The sequence below is a fragment of the Gopherus flavomarginatus genome, chromosome 6 (assembly GCF_025201925.1).
Source record: "Gopherus flavomarginatus isolate rGopFla2 chromosome 6, rGopFla2.mat.asm, whole genome shotgun sequence".
Lineage (NCBI taxonomy): Eukaryota > Metazoa > Chordata > Testudines > Testudinidae > Gopherus > Gopherus flavomarginatus.
Window position 1 is genome coordinate 109073096 of NC_066622.1, and position 25748 is coordinate 109098843.

The 25748-nt window shown below is 39.8% G+C and overlaps 1 protein-coding gene across 1 annotated transcript in view; it reads left to right on the forward strand.

The window, feature by feature from the left end:
* Positions 1 to 25748, forward strand: part of CC2D2B (coiled-coil and C2 domain containing 2B) — a 118788-nt gene that overhangs the window by 16357 nt on the left and 76683 nt on the right. Inside the window, exons 4-11 of the mRNA XM_050959303.1 lie at positions 8060 to 8139; positions 10329 to 10397; positions 13855 to 13943; positions 17760 to 17946; positions 20512 to 20648; positions 20782 to 20907; positions 23245 to 23454; positions 25344 to 25441. Of these exons, the coding sequence (XP_050815260.1) occupies positions 13890 to 13943; positions 17760 to 17946; positions 20512 to 20648; positions 20782 to 20907; positions 23245 to 23454; positions 25344 to 25441 (812 nt within the window). The 5' untranslated portion in view covers positions 8060 to 8139; positions 10329 to 10397; positions 13855 to 13889. The remainder of the gene's footprint in view (positions 1 to 8059; positions 8140 to 10328; positions 10398 to 13854; positions 13944 to 17759; positions 17947 to 20511; positions 20649 to 20781; positions 20908 to 23244; positions 23455 to 25343; positions 25442 to 25748) is intronic.

A 25748-nucleotide genomic window follows, 5' to 3' on the forward strand; every position in this document is an offset into this window, starting at 1 on the left:
TGAAAGACATTGAGATGGACATTTTACCACATCCGTAGGTAGTTTGTTCCAGTAGTTGATCATCCTTGCTGTTTAAAATTTGCGTCTCATTTCTCAGTTGATTTTGTCTGGCTTCAGCTTCCAGCCATTATTTCTTGTTACGCCTTTCTCTGCTAGATTAAGGAGCCCTTTAGTACCCACTATTTTTTCACCATTATCAAGTCACTTTTGAATCTTTTGATAAACTAAACAGATTGAGTTCTTTAAGTCCCACTGTACGGCATTCTCGCCAGACCTTGAATCATTTGTGGCTCTTTTCCTGAACCCTCTCCAATTTTTCCACATTCTTTTAAAAATGTGTCCTCCAGAACAGGATATGGTATTCTAATAGTTTCGCCAGTACTGTATGTAGAGGTAAAGTCACCTCCCTTCTCTCTACTCTCCTGTTTAGCTCTTTTTGGCACAGCATTGTACTGGGTGCTCCTGTGCTGCTTGTCTACTTTGAGCCTAAATGCTTTAGAATCACTGCTTACCAGGATACTGTCCTCCATTCTGTAGGTATTGGCTTTTTTTCCTTGTTCCTAGATGCATAACTTTACATTTGGTATATTAAAATGAATTTTGTTTGAATGGGCCCACGTTACCAAGCAATCCAGATTGTTCTGTATGGCTACCCTGTCCTCATTATTTATCTCTCCTTTTAGATTTATCAGTCTTCTGAGGCTTTTCTCCCTAATTAGCTATATTGTCTTTCAAAAAGACATGGTGATTCAGATCAACCCACATTTTTTTTTTCAAAATATAGACTGAAGACTCTACCATAACCAATCAATTTCATTTTCCATTTTTAAATCTAGAATCTTTTCTTAGACATCAGTAGTGTCTTAAATTACTCTCTTAATTAAATGAATGTTTTCCTGAAATCTTTTGTGCTATTTGTTCTTTACAGACCCAGGTCTATAGGTGCTCCAGTTTTTAAGCAGAGGAGAACCTCGGATATAAATGGGAGTTTAAAAGTGTGAAATGCGCTTTGTAAGCCAGATTTTACTCAGTTATAATGGTGTAAATCTGTAATAATTCAGCTTTCTTCAGATGAGCTATTCTGGATTTACACCAGTGTAACTGAAAACAGAACCATGTCATTTTCTGTAAAAAGAAGTAAATTTGCATCCAGTGGTCTGAAAGAAGGTAGTACAGTTTTCAGCCTGTACTTGGATTTTCCACAAAGGAGGTGTTTCAGCTTGTGGATTGTTTTAAAGAGTTCTTTCTATATAGCTAACTAATGGGTTGCTAGATATATTATTAGATTAAAGCAAGTTAGAACATTAATTGTTGGGACATGCTGTTAAACCAGTGACGTTTAATAGGTAACTGGAGAACATTTGGAACAAGAACAAGTTGAAAGCAGCCTTCAGAGGAACAGCTGTGTTATCTTTTATTTATGGTACAGTGTGATACTGTCTAACATTCGTGCCTGCTTTTAACATTGGGAAAAAAGAGGTTGATTTGAATATGGTATTCTTTTACAGCAGCTTATTGTTTATTAACCTTTTTCCTTTCCTGTATTTCAATGTTATTTCTATAAACTTAGAGGTTTAAATTTTGACACATTAATGTGTTCATGATTTTACTGATTTATAGTATGTCCATTACTATGAAATCTGGAACCATTACAGATTAGTACAAGCATCAGTTTATAAATGCAAATTTAAAGTAGCAGCAGCAAAGATGGTGCTTTAGTATAGAACTATTTGGAAATGCTTAACTCAAAAGATGGACTTTGCACTATTCTTTAACAGTTTAAAGTGGGACTTTGACAAACCACCAGAGGGAGCATATTCTATAGTCAGGAACTCTGCACCAAGAATTATTCTAGACCTCAAGAGTGCACAGCTATGGACTGTCAACAAAACCAACCCAGTTAAAATTAACCAACTTGCTGTTGCATGGGGAGAGTCAGTCCCGAAGTAGCCAGGTGCAAAATATATAGGGCTTTATAGATTAAATCCCTCACCTATAAATTACATTTGGAAGCAGATGGAAAGGTAATTCAGGACACAGAGCAGAAATGCAATGTGCTAATTAGGTCCTACTGCACTAATAATAATATTTGGTGCTTCGGCAGCATTTCTTATTGAGTCAAGGCACTTTACAAAGGTTAGTAAATTCTATCACCCTTTTATATATAGGGAAAAAAACATTGAGAAGTTCTTTCCTCTTAACCTCTGAGAGGACACTGATTCTAACCAAGCCAGAGGACGGCTGCATTTTGCATTAGCTCACTCCAGGCCCTCCGCACAAGTAGACTTACATCATCAAACTTTAGAGGAGGGAAATGGAATAGTGGTTTTTAGAATGTTGGAAAGGTAGCTGGTACCTATCTTGTTAGGAGCTTTAAATGTTAAAACCAAAACCTTGAATTCAATGCGCATACCAATAAGCACCCAATGGAGACAGTACATTCTTTTGCATACCCCAAATGACTGCCCTCCTGCATCAGCTTTAGACAGCGTGTCAGTTATTTAGGTGAAGTTGCTCAATATAATGTTCATTGCAATGCTCAGCTTCATGGTTACAATGGCATGCACTACCTGCTGAAAGTACAAAAGGAAGAGATGCAGGCTGGCAACATTTGTGGAGGCTCTAATATTGCTCTAACAAATATTTTAATTGTTTAAGTACTTCATAAAAATCAAAAGAAATCTACTAACAGTAAAGTACGTTTAAATATAGTGTGATAAAAACTAATTACAAAACTAATCAGATTCAGCTCCAGTATTTCTTGTGCTAAATTTTACTCTGTCAGTAGCATTATAATGGATTCTTAGCAGTGTAAGTAAGAGCAGAATTTGGCCCAATATCTTTTTAATTTACTATATCCTTTCAGGACAGACACATTGTATTTGTGAAAGTAAATATTTAATCTATTAGAGCAGTGGTTTTCAACCTTTTTTCATTTGCGGACTCCTAAAAAAATTCAAATTCAAATGGCAGACCCTTTTGAAAATCTTAGATATACTCTGCAGACCGCCAGGGATCCACAGACCACAGGTTGAAAACCACTGTTCTGTGGTAACCACAACCTTTTGCAGACCCCTTAGACATACTCTGCTGACCCCCAGGGGTCCATGGACCACAGGTTGAAAACCATTGTGTGGCATACTCCCAGTGCACAACCTGGAACTGTGGGACTTCTGAGTCCCCTTAAAGTCTCCTCCCTGAGCTGGCTCTCACAATGCTATCCTAGTGACAAGCAGCCAACCCATCCAGGTGTTATGATCACTCCATCATGTGAAGTTGCTGAGTTGCATGAATTCATGCTGAGTTGCATGAATGCTTTCTAAGGCACTCATGAATTATACACAGAGAGACTCCAGCTAACACTATAGCCCTCATAACAGTGCAAGCTCATTAATTAGTTTACTACTTTGTCAAAGGAAAGTGAACATGCACCAGCCTTTGTAATCTGAGCAGATTCTCCAAGCACTTCAGACTAACTCACTGGTAAGGACAAAACATTAAAATAAGTTTAGTAACTACAGAGTGATAAGTGATTATAAGTGTTAGGCACAGAGTACATAGTTGGTTTCTTAAGAAATAAAAATAGAATCGCGGCCTAAATTCTAACTTTAACAGATTAACACTGGATATTCCATGCATTTTACAGTTCTTAATACACAGGCTGATGTCCTGGGGCAAGTCTCCACAGTTCATTGTCTTCCAAACAATCTTCTAGGTGTTGAGATTGGGGAGTAGACAGGCCTAGTGATGATATCATCAACCCTCATTTATAGTTTCTTTCCACATGCTAGAAAGATCTGTACTGTGAGGTGGGGGTCAGGTGGCCCCCATTGTATACGTGCCCTCTCTGAGGAGTCTCTAGAAGAGTGGATGCTTGATGAGACATCAACACCTGTCTGGCCAATCTAGATGTAAATCTGGCTTGTCAGTGTTAGTTACTCCTTTGTGGCCACTGAAAGGCTAGCTGTGGGCATTTCCCTTTTACTATATATTACAGCCACAAATACGTAGCATTACTTCATAGCTTCCCATACAGTGATAGTACATACAATTCAACAGGATATTACTGTTAAAAAAATCAAGACTTCTTAAATGATACCTCCACAAGGCATGCATTGTACAAAACATATAATCGTATCACATCAGTGAATATGGGGGTTCCAGAGTGCTAGTTTGAGGTACAGACTGTCATACACTGTATTAGACACTTAGCGATAGCAAGTACTATAAAATATTACACCAGCAGTGCAATATGCAAGTTTAGAAAATTTTAAATGTGGGATCTGCAGTTTAATTTTAAAACTTTTACTTTAAATCTTTCTTCTGGTAATTTGTTTTTCATAGTTGACTGAAGACAGCGAACATGTTATTAGGCATCAAACAGAAGAATTTGTAGATCAGAATTTCCAGGAAGGTAGCGTAATAAAAATACTTGTCTTTGCTCTTGATTGATATTGTTTGATGAAGATGCACTTATTGCCTGAGCTGGCACTATCGTATACGTTTATTGGTCCAGATTGATACCCACACTCACATTGAATAATACCATATTCAGTGGGACTTCTCATGGTGTAAGGCAGCAGTTCTCAAACCCCAAAGTGGTTTGCGACCTAAGTTCTCTCTAAGGTGCTCGTTCACATGGCCGTGCAGTAGTCTATTAAGTGCTGAGCAGGCACTCAGGGCTGCAGCACAGAGAGATGCCTCTTCCCCAGCCCTGGACCTGCTGCGGCCAAGGGGAGAGGTGCCAGCCCCAGCCCAGCCCAGGACCTGCTGTGGCCTGGAGAGAGGCGTCTTTCCCGAGGCCCCAACCCAGCCCTGACCTGGACTTGCTGTGGCGGGGGAGAGGCTCCTGTTCCACGGCCCCAACCCTGGAACTGCCGCGGTGGGGAGAGACGCCTCTCCCCCCAGCCCAGCTGCTGCTGAGGGAAGAGAGAGCTGGTGGTGAGTTCTCGCTCTCCGCTGTAGCCCTTCTGCACCCCAAATCCCTCATTCCTGGCCCCATCCCAGAGAGAGCTGGTGGGGAGTTCTCTCTCCCTGCTGTAGCCCCACTGCACCCCAAATCCCTCTTTCCTGGTCCCATCCCAGAGCCTGCATCCCAGCCAGAGCCTTCACCCCCTGCACCCCAAGTCTCTGGCCCAGCCCTAAGCCCCTCATCCCTAGCCCCATCCCAGAGCATGCACCCCAGCCAGAGCCCTCACCCCCTGCTCCCCAACCCTCTGGTCCAGCTGTGAGCCTCTCATCCCCAGCCCCTCCCCAAAGCCCTCACCCCCAGCTGGAGCCCTCACCCTCCCACACTCTGAACCCCTCAGCCCCATCCCTGCCACATGAATTTCAAGGGACACGATTATGGGACCTAACCACATCAACCACACCATCAGAGGCTCGTTCACCTGCACATTTACCAATATGATATATGCCATCATGTGCCCCTCTGCCATGTACGTTGGCCAAACTGGACAGTCTCTATGCAAAAGAATAAATGAACACAAATCTGACATTAAGAATTATAACATTCAAAAAACCAGTGGGAGAACACTTCAGTCTCCCTGGTCACTCAATAACAGACTTAAAAGTGGCAGTTCTTCAACAAAAAAAACTTCAAAAACAGACTCCAACGAGAAACTGCAGAATTGGAATTAATTTGCAAACTGGACACCATCAAATTAGGCCTGAACAGAGAGACGGAGTGAATAGGTCACTATAGAAACTAAATCAATGTGTTAGTCTCTAAGGTGCCACAAGTATGCCTCATTGTTTTTCCAAAAACTAATTTCCCCTTGCTAAATACTTACAGCTTGTCAACTGTTTCAAATGGGCCACCTTGTTTACATTGGCCTCATTAACACTGCAAAAGTGATTTCTGCGCGTTCTTGTCAACTGTTGAGAATTGCCTACTTCCAATTAAAATTGAATTGGCTTGTTAGCGCTGACCCCCCACCTTGGTAAGGCAACTCCCATCTTTTCATATGCTGTGTATTTATACCTCCCTACTGTATGTTCCACTGCATGCATCTGGTGAAGTGAGTTTTAGCCCAGGAAAGCTTATGCCCAGATAAATTTGTTAGTCTCTAAAGTGCCACAAGGACTCCTCACTGAATTTTGTTATGTGCACTAATATGGAGGTGATACACACTTGTGCCCCCTCTCCTCCCACCCAGAGCAGCAGGGCTTGGGCTCCACCCCCATGTAGTAATTTTGTTGTTAGAAGGGTGTTGCAGTGCAGTGAAGTTTGAGAACCTCTGGAAGTGTATAACAATTGGGCCCTGTGTGAATACATACTTTTCTATATTTTCAGGGTTGTCAAACTAACAATTAATGAAGGTGATTGCAAAATGTTGAGTTTGATGCTTGATTACTTGATGATTACCAGTTCTGTTCATTCCCTCTAGGGGACCTGGCATTGGCCACTGTTGGAAGACAGGATACTGGGCTAGAAGGACCTTTCTGACCCAGTATGGCCATTCTTATGAGTGAGATTTTTTAACAAAATGTGAAATACATTGCAAATATTTTCATAATAAGAGATACAGCCTCCCCTCCACAGCTCACTTAAATTTAATTCAAAGTTAAGGGGGGGCTACATTTTTAAAATTAGCATAGCATTCAAATAGTGAATGCTACAAAATGGTTTCAGTTATTTACTTTTATTACATATTTATTTTGATTAGTAAAATCTGAGAATCTGTCTCAGACTCTAGGCCAAATTATTAAAACAATTATATTTTATTAGAAATTAATCCTTTTGTGTTCACATACAACTTTTTAAAAAAATCACATTTAAGATGAAACTTTTCTTTCCAAAGTTGAATTTATTTAGAAAGTTTGATTCCAGTTTCTCTAATTGTTTGATGTTGGCAAGGATAAAAAATACACTTGTCCCGTAAAAATATTAACCACATTTTGTTTGACAAGTCCATGTCAGAAAAGCTGAATTTCAAAACTTAAGACTATGTAAATAATTGTCACCTCTTGGAGGAGGAGGGCCTTTGTTAGGTTTGAAAAAGGTTAGTTTTGATATATCAAAGTATTGCCTATTTGAAAATGGTATGCTATGCATATATGGCTCCAGATTTTAAATCTAGAGGTATGTGCTATGGTCTAGATTCTCAAGCTGGTTAGTCCACTGTAAAGCATGGGTTAACCACGAAAACAGGTGGAGTTACTTCTGATTTACAGTAATCTTAAATCAGTACTTGGCCACTTCTGGCCTCTTTAATAAAGGTAGGATGTTTTCCCCCTCCGTTTGCCTCTTAATCTGTTACCTTCCATCAACTACCCAGCACTTCAGTTGTCATCTTCTCCCCTAGATCATGTTTCTGTGAATGTGATGATTGGAATTAGAATTATATACTGAAGTCCTGCTGAGCAGGCTGGTTTTCCTGGAGCCCAGAGAGAGGAGTGGCCTTGTTCACAGCAGTCAGTGCAAATTCATGCACTGAGCATGGGAGGTAGCTAAACCAGGAAGCAGCTGCTGAGTTTAAATTATTTGATCCTTCTTATTTGAATGCGTGGGGAAAAGATAAGGGAGGTTTGGATGAATGTTTGTTCGTATATTCAGTATAAAATGGTAAAGTTAACAGACATCAAATTTTCAAATTGAGCTCAAGAGGCCATATATTTTGCTTTTGTTTCTGTAGTTATGCCTCAAATCAGCATGAGTATGCATGAATATGGTAGCTAGTTGTCAGGGTTCTGCTTTCTGACATTTTTTGTATGTAATTTTAGAAGCCAGTTTGAAAATTTGATCCTGGACATTTGTGATTTTCAGACATCCAGGATTTAAAAAAAATAAAATAAAATAAAATCCTACAAATTGTACATGTTACAAGATTCTAGTTATATCTTCGTGATTCTATTTACATCTATAAAACTACCTGATGAATACTATTTTACTTTGTATTTCTATCTAATACCTTTAATAGGAAGACCATTCTATTCACTATAAATAATTAATAATAAATGGGCTATGCACTGCAGAAGAATATACTTGGAAAAAAATAGCATTTAGTACCACAAGAAGGTGTGATAAAAATGTTATGCTATGCTGGCTTTACCCTAGATGTGGCTGATGTAGAAAAACGAAGGAGTGTAACTGAAGCATTACGAGGTAGAGTAAGAGAGAAGCTGAAAACATACAAGGTAACTTATTTTTCTTGTACTGTACTTGTAATTTATTGTTTAAGTGAAATGTGCAACAAGCTACCTTTTTTGTGTGTGTGAAAGTGTCATAAACAGATAAGTAAGAGGTAATAGAATAGAAGTACTTCATATCTCTTTTGCCTTGTAAAGAGTTAACAAGATCAGTGAGCCTGGCTGTCACCTGACCAGAGGACCAGTCAGGGGACAGGATACTTTCAGATCTTGAGGGAGGAAAGTTTTTGTGTGTGCTGTTAGATTTTGGTTGTTGTTCACTCTGGGGGCTCAGAGGGACCAGACGTGCAACCAGGTTTCTCTCCAATCTCTCTGATACAGTCTATGTCCAGAATAGTAAGTACTAGGTAGATAAGGTGAGTTAGGCTTATGTTTGTTTTCTTTATTTGCAAATGTGTATTTGGCTGGAAGGAGTTCAAATTTGTATTTTGCTGAAAGGATTTTAATTTGTACTTGTATACTTAGGCTGGGAGGGTATTCCCAGTGTCTGTAGCTGAAAGACCCTATAACATATTCCATCTTAAATTTACAAGGATAATTTTTACTGTTTTTTCTTTCTTTAATTAAAAGCTTTTCTTGTTTAAGAACCTGATTTTTTGTTTATTCTGGTGAGACCCCAGGGGATTGGGTCTGACTCCACCAGGGAATTGGTGAGGAGAAAGGAGGGAAGGGGGAGAGAGAGGTTAATTTCTCTCTGTGTTAGGATTACTTTCTCTCTCAGGGAGAGCCTGGGAGGGGGAGAGAGAAGGAGGGGGGAAGGTGGATTTTCCTCTCTGTTTCAAGATTCAAGGAGTTTGAATCACAGTGATCTTCCAGGGTAATCCAGGGAGGGGAAGCCTGGGAGAGGCAACAGTGAGGGAAAGGGTTTACTTTCCTTGTGTTAAGATCCAGAGGGACTGGGTCTTGGGGGTCCCCGGGCAAGGTTTTGGGGGGACCAGAGTGTACCAGGCACTGGAATTCCTGGTTGGTGGCAGCGCTACAAGTACTAAGCTGGTAATTGAGCTTAGAGGAATTCATGCTGGTACCCCATCTTTTGGACACTAAGGTTCAGAGTGGGGAATTATACCATGACAGAAAGGCTGAAAGTTCAGTCAATTTAGAAAACTTTTCTGCTGTGCCACTGTCATAACCTATTCCCAGATTTGGATCTTAGCGTCCAAAATATGGGGGTTAGCATGAAAACCTCCAAGCTTAGTTACCAGCTTGGACCTGGTAAAGCTGCCACCACCCAAAAAATTAGAGTGTTTTGGGGCACTCTGGTCCCCACAAAAACCTTCCCTGGGGACCCCAAGACCCAAATTCCTTGAGTCTTATAACAAAGGGGAATAAACCATTTCCCCCCCCTTCTCCCTTCCAGGTGTTCCCTCCCTGGGTTCCTGGAGAGATACACAGAAGCAAGCTCCGTGAATCTAAACAGAGGGACACCACCCTCCCTATTTCCAGTCCTGGAAACACAAGTACTTCCCTCTTCACCCAGAGGGTATGCAAAGTCAGGCTAGTAAATCTAACACACAGAGATTTTCCCCCCCGACTCCTTCCTCCCACCAATTCCCTGGTGAGCTACAGACTCAGTTCCCTGGAGTTCCCCACTAAAGAAAAACTCCAACAGGTCTTAAAAAGAAAGCTTTATGTAAAAAGAAAGAAAAATACATAAAAATGGTCTCTCTGTGTTAAGGTGACAAAGACAGGGTCAATTGCTTAAAAGAAATATTGAATAAACAGCCTTATTCAAAAAGAATACAATTCAAAGCACTCCAGCAACTACACACATGTAAATACAAAAAAACCAAACCTATCTTTGTACTTACAACTTGGAAACAGAAGATTAGAAAAGCAGGAGACAGAAATCCTCTCATAGCCGAGAGAGAGTACAGGCACAAGACAAAAAACAAAGATCTCAGACACAAACTTCCCTCCACCCAGATTTGAAAAAGTCTTGTTTCCTGATTGGTCCTCTGGTCAGGTGTTTCAGGTTACTCCTTTCCAGGTAAAAGAACATTAACCCTTAGCTATCCGTTTATGACAGCCACACTGTTTGGAACACCTCCAAAAGTCAAGTACAAGATCTGTAAAAGTTGTAAGTGAATTAAGTTTTTGACTTTCTGCATGCTTTTCAGAACAATGGTTGTCAGTTGTTTCTGTAGAAAATAAGTATAATACTATACCTCTTGTTTTAGGTTGTACAAGAAGAAAAGTCCACAGACAAAAAGCTCTCTGATACTAAAATATACCAGAAAAAGACTGAGGTAATAAATTTTGCAAATAGTAAACAAAATAAGCTATATACATTATATTCAGTTCAGTGCAAAAAAATGCATGAGTTAAGTTTCCAATAGTATCTTTAACTCTGATGAATGACATGCATCTACTCACATCTTGTTACTAATATGTTGGTTAATATATTGCTGTTTGTAATTGAATGTACATATAAAAAATCCAGATATCCATTGTAGCCAAATTAACATTACTGTTGAAATGTTAACTGTTGAATTTTTGAATTTTTATGAGCTTAACTGTATAACCTGAAGGCTGCATTTGCATTTTCTGCCTTTTTTGTGATTCATAAGGTTTGATCCTGCACAAGAGAGGTGCAGAATGTTGTGCATAATGGCCAGACTTGGCAGAATTTTTATTTTATTTTTTAGAAATTTGATAGATAATAGTGTTTATTTGTAAGCATTTGCCCCATTTTGATTGACTTAAATTTTCACAATTGCAGGAAATTATGGGGGTCAGACAACAGGAGGAATAATTATTTAATTACAGTAGGTGTTGACATTCAAAAAGTCAAAGCTTTATAACTGTTAAAACACAAATTGTCAACATCATATGTCAAAACATACAAAGTAAATATCCTTAAATCAAACTCATAAGTTCTCAAGCAGCATATTTTTTACTTTGTCTATCTGTAAATTTTGATTATTATTGATGGAATTATTCTTGATTAGTTTGTATGTATATAATGATATCAATGTCTCTCAACATTCCTGATCGCCATGACCTCGGCAAGAAGGATAGGGGAGATACCAGCTCTGGCACATCCCTCCTTCACAGTGTTCTTCCCTCACAAAGTCACACTTAGACCACATCCAAAGTTCATTCCCAAGGTGACATCTGCATTTTACGTGAACCAACTGATTCACCTTCCAACCTTTTATCCAAGCCTCATCAGGAGGATAGGGAAACCATGCTCCATATGCTCAATGTTAGGAGAGCCTTAGCCTATTTGACAGGAGAAGAGTTTTTAGAAAATCTCCAAGACTCTTCCTCTCCATTGCGAATAGGTTGAAAGGCCCAGCAATTTCAGCTCAAAGACTCTCCAAATGGGTCTTGAACTATACAAAACTCTGTTACTAGACTCACAATTTAGCACTCCCATCCACAGTACACTTTACGAGATCAGTCTCTTGTCCGTTGCCTTTGCCCAGGGTATCCCTATATCAGAAATCTGCAAATCAGTTACCTGAGCACCTGCATACACTTATGCCATATTGGGGGACTCTCCTGCAGATGCCTGGGTTGGCACCACAGTTCTGTCATCCATGACAGACTCGACTCTGAAGCCCAATCCTTCAGTGGGAGGTCCTGCTTGGGACTCACCTACAGTGGAGCACCCATAGGGACTCTGCTTGAAGAAGTAGTAGTTACTCACCTTGTGCAGTAACAATGGTTTTTTGAGATGTGTGTCCCTATGTGTGCTCCACGACTCACCCACCTCCCGTCTGTCTCAGAGTGCTCGGCAATAACTCTTCAGTAGAGAAAGAACTGAGGAGGATTTGCCTTTGGCAGAGCACGAGGTAGAGGGCAACACATGCATAGGCTGAACGGACACTGTTACAAAAGTTCTCCAGTCAGCAGTACAGGAACGCAGATATACCTAGAATGAAGCACCCACAGGGACACACATCTCAAAGAACCATCATTTCTGCACAAGGTAAGTAACTTCTTGTGATCATCTCTGATAACACTGCTCTACAGCCAAAATGCTTCTGAAATAAATGTAGTCCAACTTTACTAATTCTGGGTCACTGAGAACGAAAATGATGCTTAAAATTGTTGATTGGCTCTAGTTTTCAAGATATGCTATTGGGTCAGTATATACGACCCTTGACTTGGGAATGGCGGAGGGTAAGTTAGTTCTAAAGGGAAGGGATCTCAATTTAAACCAGAAATGACTAAAATACATCTTTGACTGGATCTATGAATCAATCTATGACTGGGTTTGGACAGTACTTGCTTTTTAGGCAAAACAATGAATGCTGCAATCTGAAGCTGGTATTGCATCATACATGATCTGAATTGCATCATGTTGTTCCTAGAAGTCATGGATAATGCAATCATAACAAAGCTTACATCACTCTGCTGGGCAATTATATCAGCTCTAGAAATCATACAGTGTCATGTTCTCTTATTTGCCAGTGTTTGATTTTGCAAAGGGACACATTTCTGTTTAGCCAAAGTGAGCAGAGATGCCTCGTACTTGTGTGAACAGTGCAGATAACTTCTGCTATGTTTGTGGTGAAGTAACTTTTGCATCACAAAAGCACAGTATAACCACTATGGTTAAGAAAGCCTATCATCTTTATTTTGGCTGCAAAAGTGGAGATCAGGATAAGAGGTGGGCCTCACACATATGCTGCAACACTTGTGCAACAAATCTTCGCCAGTGGTTGAACAGGAAAAGGAAATCTATGCCTTTTGCAGTGCCAGATCATACCAGCAATTGTTACTTCTGCATGGTGCCTCCAGTTGGGAAAGGTGTGTCAAAGAAGAAAAAGTGGACTGTGCATTATCCAAACCTTCCATCAGCTATACACCCAGTACCCCAGGGAGAAGGACTGCCGGTTCCTGATGCAGCAGAATCATTCTCACTCGAGTCAGATGAGGAAGAGGAAGAGGATGAAACTTCTGGTCCTGAACCATCAATGTCACAGGATCCACATTTTCTCCCATCCTCCTCCTCTGAAGCACACCTCCTAACACAAGGTGAACTGAATGACCTTGTCAGGGATTTGGAACTACCCAAGAGTAAGGCAGACGTGTTGGGCTCCAGACTACAGCAGTGGAATCTCCTGGCAGGCTATCAGGGCAAATGGAGCCCATCAATGATTGCAGACTATTGCTGGACAGTGACAAGAGATGCTCCATTTAATGAATACAAGAGACAAGCCAAGAAGCGCCGAGTAGACACTGAATAGGACTAAACTATGTACATAATAGTTTTTTGCCTTTTGTTTCATAATAAATTTTATTTATATAACCCTTTTGCTGATTTTTAAAGTGTTACATAAACAGGACAGGTGAAATATTATCATGTAAAGCAACCATAAACACATGAAAAGACCTAGGTTTACAATTTATGATTAAAATTCTACTATCTACACAATATACATAGACATAAAATGTAAAAACGTAAATATCTTAGAAACAGTAGCCAATCAGTTGTTTTAATTGTCATATTTGAATTCAGCACATCAAAATACATAATAAATATCACATTTTATCTCTAAAGCAGACGACTTCTCAAAAATTGTAGACCAGTGTAACTTACTGAAAATCAAAACAATTTTAGACTCCTAAATCTGAAAAAGATATTTTTTTTAATTACATACAAGATTTTTACTTCGCTCCATAATAATAATGATTACTGAAGATTAGTGTTTATGCTTGGGGTTTGTTTGTTTGTTTTTCATCCTTAGATAGGAATCTTATCAGATGACAGTTTTACATTTTTTATCATGACTGGTGAAGAAGGCTCAGAATTAAAAGATTTGGACAAAAATACATACCAGGTATGGTATTTTTTCTTCATGAAAATCATCTATATTCCTTAAAGAATATCTCATATTTATCTAATCCTCCTTGTGTATTCTTAATTTAACTAATGCCACTCTCCTTCAAGCATCTATCAGCTATTGTAAAGCACCCATCACTGTAGTATCTAGGCACATTTTCTCTTTCCCCAGGTAATTCTGTGCCTCCTTTCAGGTCTCCCCAAAAAATTTCCTCTCCTATGAATTGCACCTCACAACTTGTTTCAGTTAGCTGGCTTTCAATGATTGATCACTGTTGAAGTGCGCCTTTTGCCAGTTTTGCTCCTGAGCAGGGCCAGCTCTACAGTTTTCGCCGCCCCAAACAGTGCGTTGAATTGCCGCCACAGATGGCGGGGACAGTCCGTGTGCTCTTAGGACGGGAGGCGTGTTTCCGCGGCGGCAGCAATTCGGCGGCAGCTTCTATGTTTAGCTGAAGCCACCGTGGACAGCTAAACATAGAAGCTGCCGCTGAATGGCCGCCACCGCAGAAACCCGCGAGCCACCCTAAGGGCACACGGACTGTCCCCGCCACCCACGACGGCAATTCGGCGTGCTGCTTGGGGGCAAAACAACAGGGACTGTCGCTCCCTGCAGAATGCCACCCCAAGCACCAGCTTGGAATGCTGGTGCCTGGAGCCGGCCCTGCTCCTGAGCACAAAAGAGTTATTTATTTATATAAGAGAAAAAAGAAGGTTAACTTTACAACTCAGATATTTGCTACCCATAATTTATGCCCATAAAATAAAACACAATCAAAATGTCCTTACAAGAATTGTGTCCCCTCTTGTTTTGTTTAATTAATTCTCCTAAAACATTGTTGATGATGTCTTTACTCTTTAACACTTGGTTATAAGCTTATCAAGATAGGGACCTTGTCTTACTTTTTGTATAAATTATAATGCATATCACTAGTATTGTTAAATAATATGTAACATTTGGTCGGGGGGAGGGATAGCTCAGGGGTTTGAGCATTGGCCTACTAAACCCAGGGTTGTGAGTTCAATCCCTGAGGGGGCCATTAAGGGAACTGGGGTAAAAATCTGGGGATTGGTCCTGCTTGGAGCAGGGGGTTGGACTAGATGACCTCCTGAGGTCCCTTCCAACCCTAATAGTCTATGATTGTATAAAGGATAAACAATTATGCATCATAGGATTATAAAAACATTGTAGATTTAAAGTAATAGTAAACTATTGGTAAGGCAGAACAAAATAATAGTAAGACAAATCCATCAGTCGTCTGCTTTTTTCTACAACTAGAGCCAACATCTTTTGTGTGTATAGAGTTTAAAATAAACTAAGGCCTCAATCCTACAAAGACTTTTTATGTTGCCACAGCCCTGGTGAAGCTTCCCATGTTAGACATTCACCAAGCTGCTGCATTTGAATCCCTAAATGCTAGACCGGGGTGGGCAAACTACGGCCCGTGGGCCGAATCTGGCCCCTCTGGGCTTTGGATCAGGCCCGTGGGACTGCCGCCTGTAGCCCTGCGGGCTCCACGCGCCCCGCTCTGCTCTGCAGAAGCTGCTGGTACCAGTTCTCTGCAGAACCCGGGCGCGGGGACAGAGGGCTTCATGCGTTGCCCTTCCCTCCAAGCACTGCCCGCTGCAGTTCCGATTGGCCAGGAATGGGGAACTGCAACCAATGGGAGCTTCAGGGGTGGTACCTGGAGGCGTGGCAAGGGCAGCACATGTGGAGCCCTTCACCTCTCCCTTCCCCAGGGGCCGCAGCGCTTCCTGGAGCAGCGTGGGGCCAGGGACAGGGCAGGCGTGCTGGGAGCCTACCTTGGCCCAGGCGCGCGCTGCTGCCACACCGGAGCTGCTTTAGGTAAGTGGCGCCATGCCAGAGCCCGAACTCCTTCGGCACCCAGCCCCCCAATGAGGGCCGGCTTTAGGAAGTGCAGGGCCCAATTTGAACAGTTTTGACGGGGCCCCGGCAGGGATGACTATTAAAAAAAATATATATATATAAAAAAACACATGGGGCTTGTATTCACCGGGCGGTGCTCCGAGTCTTTGGTGGCACTTTGGCGGTGGGTCCTTCACTCACTTTAGGTCTTCGGCGGCACTGAAGGATCCGCCGCTGAAGTGCCGAAGACCCAGAGCAAGCGAAGGACCCACCGCCAAAGTGCCGCTGAAGACCCGGAGCGTCACCAAGTGAGTAAAAATTAAAAAGGCGCATCTAGCCAGGGAAGAGATTCTCCCTGGGCGCGGGGCCTCTGAGGCATGGGGCCCGACTTGGGGGAATTGGTGGAATTGGCCTAAAGCCAGCCTTGCCCCCAACTCCCTGCCCTAAGCCTCCTGCCTGCACCTCGCACCCCTCCTGCACCCCAAATCCCTGCCCTGAGCCGCCTTGTACACCCCATACCCCTCCTTCATGGAAGTGGGACCTCATGGTTCAGCTGCTGTAAGCCCCAAGGACCAGTGCTGACTCCTCCAAGACACCAGTTGCTTAAGCAGAGCTCCAACCTTGTGGGTACTTTGCTTTACCATTTACCTCTCCATGGATATGTGATAGTTGAAGCACATAACCACCAGGTTTTGCAAAAGTTTCTAACAAATTTACTCTTTACTTTAGATAGCACAATGGAGGGATCTGGATAGAATAATAAAAATCCTGCACACATTTCTCTGCCTTGGTTTCCTCACCACATTTGAGCATTCTTTGGGGTCAGGTCAGAGTTTTTTAAGGAGTCTAGGATCCATTCATTCTTCCTCTCCTCCTTCCTTCTTGCACATGGTTTCTCTTTCAGAACATGGAGTCCGTCTCATTCCTGCAGCCTACTTCTGGTCTTTTTTCCCTCTTTCTACAAAATGGCTGATGAGAACCCCTTTCTTTTATAACCTCCTTTGTAGCACGCTGATTAGTCTCATCAGGTATTCAGTGTTCCGCCAGTGATCCGTTGCTTAGTCTCTCTACCCTCATACCAAATTCAAACTTGAAAAACTGTTTTGTCCAAGATAGTAGCAGAGAAAGCAGATGAGCCCCCCCATCCCCTCCAAAAAATTGTAGTTTGCAGTCTGACATACATACGTATAGAAAGTTACCAATTTCAAACAGAATTCATAAGCTTATAAATAAGCTGCATAGATTCCCCAATCTATCATTTGTGGTTAAATTTAGACATGAGAATAGCCCCATTGAACTTAGATTCCTTAGGCTGTGAGCTTCTTAGAACACAGAATGTGTTTCATGAATATTTGGAAAGACCTAATGCACAGTAGGTGCTACCGTAGTTAAATAATTAGTGTTGTGTGCTTTTCAGAATAAAATGGTCATACATCAGTTTAAATCTGTTTCCTTTCTGAAATATTAAAAATGTCACACAAAATAGTAAAATATCAAATGTTTTAGGTCTATATTTTATTCTGGTTTCTCTGGAATATGAAGGAGACTCATTTTCTCCTAATCAGAGAGCCAGTTTTTTTTTTTTAACTTTCTTGCAAAATGTTTTGCTCTCTTGGAGATAAGAAAAAAAAAGAATTCTGGATGATGGGTTACTCTGAGTTATGTCTCTCAAAGTTCAGAGATTTTCTGTCTCTTCTATCCTGGAGGGTACAGCTAGGCTTGAAGGCTATTTCATTGTTCAGCACTTAGATACTATAGTGATACGCATTATGGAAATACTATAGATAGGAAAAGGAAACAAAACAGAAAATTTGCTTTTCCCGAGGATTATTGAGTCCATTTAGATTAATTTATCGAGCAATTCTTCTATGCTAATATAGATATTTATCATATATATCACATCATTCTGTTAATTTGTGTGTAAATGGAATTGATTTTCTTGATGAACAGCAGAAATTAATACATGACAGTCATCGAGATCTTGATGTCTTGCATGATGAAAGTAGACCTCTGCTTGACAATGTGGAAGACGTTTTATTGCCAGATGTGCTTGAAGTGAAAGCTGCTGAATATGAATGCAATGAACTGCAGATTAACAAGCAACATGAACATCTTTTTATGCCAAGCAGTTCTCCAGGTATTGTGCCTTTTTGCATAAAATTAGAAAAATTATTAAGTATATGATAAATGGCATTACTGTTATTAGCACTATGACATGTGCAGTTCTCAGGGTGAATTAAGTGAAGATAAAGAATAAATAAATTTTCAGAGCCAATATTGTGTCCAGTTTGCAGATATAAATGCAGATAGATCTGTAGCTGTGCTCTAGTCTAGTAGCTCTGGCGTTTGAACTAAGCTCAATTTTACAAAAAGCAAAAATTACATGACAAAAATGTGTAATTATTTTATAAATTGTGCAAATAAAGGAGAGTATATGGTTCAGATTCTTAACTGCAACCATCTACCGTCTTATCTCCCAGCTTATATAATCTAATCATATTAATCATCTGCCACTAACCACATACCTTTTTATCTACGTTAACCCATACCAACTTACCTGTTGTCTTAACTTAACTGCAGCTTTAATACATATCTCATGGCTCGACTGAAATTGCCACCATAGCAGTTGACAAAATGGACTCGAAGAAGAGGGGGAGAATTTTAGGAAATTGTAGTGATCAGCTAAACTGTTAAATCAGTGTTCTTGCCAGAAAAAAAAGTAATTATTATCTATACAGTACCAAATGCATGGTATTTTAGGTATTTTAGAAACAAATAGGAGTTCAAAAACCAGTCTCCAAATGTTACAAGCTATACAATACTAATCTAAATTACTAAATGTACTAATCTAAACTATATATATATTTAATAATAAGAATTTTTTTTAACCTTGAGGGGGTTTTTTAGGGCTGTCAAGCCATTAAAAAAATGAATCACAGTTAAAAAAATGTGGGGGGAAATCTTAATTTGATTTAAAAAAAATTATTGGAAGTATAGAGCACAATAAAATTAAGGAGCCTAACCTTGCTCCATATGAAGTCAATAACAAAACTTCCATTAACTCCAGAGGGAGATGGCATACTGATATGTCCAAGATTGTATAGAATCTAAGAATAATACTCAGAGCCAGATGAAGATAGAGGTTTCAGAGTGGTAGCCATTTTAGTCTGTATCAGCAAAAAGGAGGAGGAGTACTTGTGTCATCTAAGACACAAGCATAAGCTTTCGTGGGCTGAAACCCACTTCATCGGATGCATGCCCACGAAGCTTATGCTCAAATAAATTTGTTAGTCTCTAAGGTGCCACAAGTACTCCTTGTTCTTTCTGATGATAAAGGTTTCTTTTAATAAATCATCTGATCTCAATGAGGGCCTAGATAACCAATTAATCTTTACTTGTTAGAGGAGGAGAGTGGTCATGGACATAGTGAGGAACCGTGAGGTGTATGCTCTGTCAAGAATAGGGTTATGGTCATCTTGCAGCTGATCTAACGAGGGAACTATAGTACAGAGAAAATAAGGGAATTTTAATGTAAGTGAATGAAAGCTCTAAGTGTTCCCACTTGGAACAGTTGTAACAGGTTTCTAGTTGTTCTGATTCCAGTTTCCAGTTTTGAGAGCCATTGGTTGCTACATTCTTGTATTTTTATGTTGTTCCATTTAGAAGACTGGGAGGAGATGTCAGGAGATAATTGGAATAAATTAGATGTTCAAAACCAGATCCTCATATTTAGGTCAGATTTAGGTTGGTGGGATGCCCTGATTCTGGAAAGATCATCCTGTATATGGGCCACCTCCTCCTCCAAAAGCATCCAAGCATCTACTCCGAATACTGCCACCAACTCGTGATCCAAAGCCTATCAACATCAGTAGAAAAACTTCCACTGACATCGGTTCAGAACCTTTGTGACCTTGGGCCAGGGCCAGCTCCAGGGGTTTTGCCGCCCCAAGCAGTAAAAAAAAAAAAAAAAAAAAAAGCCGCAGTCGCGATCTGCGGCAATTCAGCAGGAGGTCCTTCGCCCTGACCAGGAGTGAGGGACCCTCCGCCGAATTGCCGCCAAATAGCTGCACCTGCCACCACTCTCCGGAGTGGCCGCCCCAAACACCTGCTTGCTAAGCTGGTGCCTGGAGCTGGCCCTGCCTTGGGCTAGTCACTAAACTTGTCTGTGCCTCAGTTTTCTCATCTGTAAAATAAGGATAATAATACTCATTTTTGTGTATCTTTTATATGCTCAGATGAAATGCGCTATATAAATGCAAAGCATAGTAGTAATATTAATTCATAGATGTGGTTCAGCACAGGCAACAACAGGAGTACACTTCCTCACACCGCACTGCCAAATCTTTCTTGACCCTCACCTGGAGGAGTCACCCCTTAGGTTGAGAGGGTAGTTTAGTCTCTGTGCCAGCTGACTCCTTGGTAGCCTTCTTTTCCAGCAGTAAGAAAGCTGACTGGATTGGGAACAGTCTGATGTTATCAGAATTACTTATATGATTTATGTTCTTGTGTTAGAAATGGTTATGGAATGATATTACTTACAGTAGCATCAAGAACAATACCTTTGATCACTCTTTAGCTTTATGCTTACAAGTAAAAAAATTAGACCAGTACAAATACTTGGTTTTTTTTTAAATTTTAGTTTTACATTTTATTTGCATCACTTTTAGTTGAAAATTTACATGCAGTAATTGTTGTTCTTAAGTGGTTCACAGCTTTAAACTACCAAAAGGCATGATGCCACGCATCCTAGAAGATGAAGGATTGTATATTCCAAGAAAATCAGAAATTTGTAGGAGAAGTTATAACAAAATGGAAAATCGTCTTCTGAAACAAGAAGGGGTAAATATAATGTTCTGTTAAAAGCTAAAAATGTTGTAAGTAAAATGTAAAATAAAATCAGTAAATGAAATGTATAGAACTTTTTAATATGTCATATATACATATATTGAACTTCTGAAATATTTCTAACAAGGGCAAAAACTGGTTTGAAGAAAGTGGGGAAATAATTTCATTACCTTCTCCAATCAAACAATCACAAAACTTCAGAAAACGTTTTCCTCTTAAGACTGGTCCAGGATTAAAGACAATATACAAGAAGGTCAGCTCTTACTACTTTTTACAGCTATAGTTATTTAGAGGACTTTATCTAGACAATGCAACAAAAATCAATAGCTTGTATTTTTTCATGCCTAAATATTTAATTGGCAGTATTCAAAGTACCTTTCGTGGAGTGTCAGTCTCAAGAATGGGTTGGGAAGGAGTGATAATACTGTTTAGATGGAACCATTTGATATTGCACAGACTGTTCATCACTTAATTAAAAAAATCAGAAAAGTCTGTGCACCGAGGAGTCTACAGCATTGTTACCTTTTGACCTGAGCAGGTAGCCAAAATCTGGTTGTAGCAGGTTGTTTCCATTAAGAGAAGTTGATGACAGAGTGAGGTATTTCTTTGATGCAATCCTATTTATTTACCAAATATGTACATAAAGACCTGTTTCCTTGAAAACAGATGCAATCAAACAGCAGGAGGCAGGAGTAGTTTCTTTGCTCACTCTTCCAAGCCCCTTTCCAGCTAACACATAGCCCGAAAGTGATCTCTCAGCTTTTCCTCAAGGTCACATGCTACCAGTTCTTCTGTGGCAATGTCCTCAGCTTTCAGCTGCCTTCGCTCTCAGCTTCTTTGGTGTTGCTGCTGCTGCTGCTTCTGTCTCACACTCAGGCATATACAGTTCCACCAGTTAATGCCCTAGCCCTTGCATTTGCTTCATCAGTTGCCAGGGAAACCTCGAGGGCCACATGGTTACTCAAGCCTTGTTATGTATCCATATTTTGGGTGATGCTCCTATTGTTTCAGCTATCTGGTTGAATAAGGTAGCTCAATTGCTTTCAATACTTAACCTGAATGAAAGGTTATGCTAACCAATTTCAGTGAGGTTTAATGCAACCCATAAGAGTATATAGTTTAGTCTAAAATTAATGTATTTTAATATCTTCCATTTTTTCTTGACTATTTATAAATCCAATTCTTTTAAGAGTAATTTAATCCCAGCATACAAGACCGACCTGCCACTCTAGTTAAGGCACACATTTGGCCTCTGAGCCTATGGCATTCCCATCCAGAATCAGATAAAGTGTAAATACTTTGTATTAGGTCAGATTTACCCTTTTTCTTGGATTTGGCTTTTTGGTAACACAAATAATAACAGAACATAAACCTCATTTAAAGCTTTCTCCCCAAGCCTGACTGTTTCTAGAGTTCCCTGCAAGACATCCCTATCTTTGCCGCTCATTCTTTCTGACCACATGGTCATGCCCCCTTCATATCTTGCCACAATGAGTCAGCAGAATTTACTTAGCTGCTTTAAGCATGGTTCTGATACTTGCTAGCGAAAAGTTCTGTGTTCCTCTTTGGGACTGTAGATCTTGCTATATGTTATATCTGGAGTGGTGGGTGGAACAGGTTATCGGGTAGAGCAGCCACTCAGGGAAATCTTTGAACATCTTTGAATGGGGGATTGGGAGTGGGCTCTTCAACAGCCCAAAAAGGATGGCATAGAAGGTGGTGCTGGGCATGGCCCATGTTGTGGACTACTGACTACAATTATGCAGATCCAGTGGTCCTAATATACCACTCAGTTACTGCAACGAGAGGGGCAGGAGTTATTCCAACTCATAAACTAGACTGATAGCTGTAGAGTTGCTGCAATGTAGCCTGACCTGCTGGTACAAAGGAGATTTAAATTTTACCCCATAACCTCTCTGTACTTCACTGGCATAAAGCCCAATTAGTTGGGCTTTTTGTAGATGAAGTGAATAGCACTATGGAACTTCCTGCTTCTTCGGCTGAGGCACTGCCTATAAATATATTCTGGGCTTGTAAATCATTTGACTCAGATAGCACAGTTGGCAGATTATGAAGTGCTTAATTTTAGGATAATTGGTGTTAGCATATTATCATGTATACAGAACATAGAACTAAATTTTATTCCTGGCTCTGTCACTGACTTACTATGTGATCTTGAACAAGTCACTTAACTGCCCTGTGGCTCCACCTTTTTTTAAAAAATGGGATCAGTGAATTGCTTACCCACTTTTTATAAAGTGCTTTGATACTTGACGGATAGTGTCATTGGTGCAAATTCTATTATTACCTCAGTACATGATTGTCTTCTTTCACATTTATTGTCTGTATAAGAGGGAATCTGTTATTTATCTGAGGCTGGCTTTAGTTAGAAAGTACTGCAGTTTAAGGTTGCTACCGTTTTGTTGAGTACCACAGACTGAAATCAGTCTGTATTTTGAAACTAGAGTTTTGGATTTTGAAAGAAGGAAACTCTTACAGATACAGTTACTGTTAAGTAACACTGCCTTTCAAAAATGTGAAATAAAGACTTTTATTTTATTTTATTTTATTTTATTTTATTTTAAAACAGGCAATGCAACCTGAATTGGAAAGCTGCATCATAACTAAATCAGGGGGTCAAAGAGAACTTTATCAACTAGATCTCAATATATCAAGTTTATTGTTCAGCCACCATCCTCTTTTCAGCCAAGAACATGTGTTGGCTGCTAGGTTGCTCCAAATTTATGAATGCTTTCAGAACAGACAACAGCATAATATAGCTCTTTTGCTATCTGAAAAAGTAAGAAAATGCTTCTTTTTTTTAGTGTGGATAGTTTCAGAATTAAAAGATGCACAGTTCAGGAGGGGATGGAAATGTGAATGTATATGTGCTTATGAATTGTAGGTGGAGCTGTCAGCAAAAGCTATTGTTAAGTTTGCCTAAAATTTTCCATTATAAGACCCTGTTTTCAGTTCCTTATAACTTAGCCAAATTTAAACTCTTTGAGCTAAAATATTCTGTGCGGGGTGTCTACCTCAGGCCAATTTTTTTTGTGGGGGTAAGGATAGAATTTCAGAAAAATGGATCAACCATTTCTGAGAACAAAACTAGTGAAAAATATTTTTTCTAATGTTAAAATGTTCTTATAACTGTTTCGGTGAGAAACTGGCATGCCCAAACTTTGTAGCAGGATAGAGGTCACCCCCTGGATTCAGAAAGGTGCCTTTTTCTGTCCCTGTGAAAATCCACCTAAATTTAGCCAAATGTATAAGTCTCTGTAAATCACTGTATGTATATGCTCAGTAGAGTTTAGTTCGAGGCTGGCACCTAAATTCTCAGATTATATCTGCACGGAATGTACTCTGGCTCAGGGATACAGGGGCTGACCAGGATTCTTCCTGCAATTGCTTTTCCCAGTCACTGGGGACCACTGTGATGTAGCGCTTGATAGCTGGAAGATTGTCTCTTCTGTGCTCTCAGTTCTCCCCTTGCTGGCACCCAAACAGTACAAAAGAGAAGGGAAGAATCAGAAGGGTGAGGTGCGATGTGGTGACAGGCCAGGCTAAGGGGTAAAAGCTGAGAGGGATAAGAGAAGGAAGGGGAGAGTTACAGTCTAGGGAAGACACACATAATTGACGGGCAACATTTTTGTGTTTATGGGAATAATTGAGATACTCCCCAGTGTGGCTATACCTGTAGTTAGCAGCTCATTTTGCCAGCTGGTGAAACTAAATCTTTGCACTATAAAACATTTTTTCAAACTAATTCAGATGTGTTGGGTTATTGTCTTATGTGACACTGAACATTTCATAATTAAATAAGAAAAGATAATATAGATCTTTGCCCTAAAAGTTCATTTAAGAAAAATAGGGGTATATTCTCTGTTTGACTCACAAGGATTTATTAATGTGGTTAATATTTAATTGCTATTAATAGAAGCCTTGTATGCAAATATTCACTGATCAAGATGATGAAAAAATACCTCTTAATTTGGTTGCAAAGGTTCAGTCTCCCAATAGGCTAGAAAGTCAAGTCTCTCTAAGTAAATATCCTCTGATTCAGATGCATATTTGATATTGTTTACTTACAGCCAGATTGTGAGCCCCTTAATATTGACTTCTGTAGAACTATACTGCTCAACATTGTAGCTAAGGGACTGACAATCTTTACCTTTACTAACAAAAGTACCAGGCTGTAACGATACTACACTCGTGGAAAAACCTTCAAAGTGCTAGAAATTCAAATTTCCACTCATGTAGTTGCTTCTCAATCATACGAGGATAAGAATGGTGTTTACTACTCCTAAACCTTTTGATCTCCCTGTTAATATTTTTTTTTAAACAGAGTTGCCAAAATGCACATCTTTGAGAAAGACCTGATTATGACATTTTGGGTTCTTTGATAAATAATCTACATTTTATAGTTTTCTGTAGCACTGAAAATCGAATACAAAAACTGATCAAAAGAGTCTGAATTAACAGTACAAAAATCAGAAAAAGTAAAGGTAAAGCTGCCATTTCATCTTTAATGAATTTCTTTGTACCTTTTAGGTATGATTGCGTTTGGTATTTCATCAGCATAATACGTTAATATTTTTATTAGGTTTGCCGAGTGCAGTAGGAACTTATCACTAATCAGCTGAAAAGTTTTTAACTTTTTCAAAACAATGTATGGGATTTTTATTACAGCTTAAGGCATTAATAAATGCTACCAAAATAATAGAAACTAGTTTGGAAGCAAGCCAACTGAGCAGGAAAACTTTAGATGACTACCAATGGCAAATAAGGTAACGTAATTATTGAAAAGAACCAAGCATATTACAACTACACTATGCAACTGTCAGTTCTGTTTTCTTTTGACAACTTGTATCTCTATTCAATCTACTCCTTAGAATTCCTTAATAAACATCCATTTTTATAATGCGTAACTATTGTAATACTGCACTATTTTCTAAACACACAACTACTGCATTTTTTTATGAGAACTGTACATAAGCTTCTGGATTTGTTTTTAAATATTGATGGTAAAAGGCTGCTGAAATAGATTTTGGAGTTACTTATATTTGGTTTAATTTCAAATTAAAAAAAATAAAT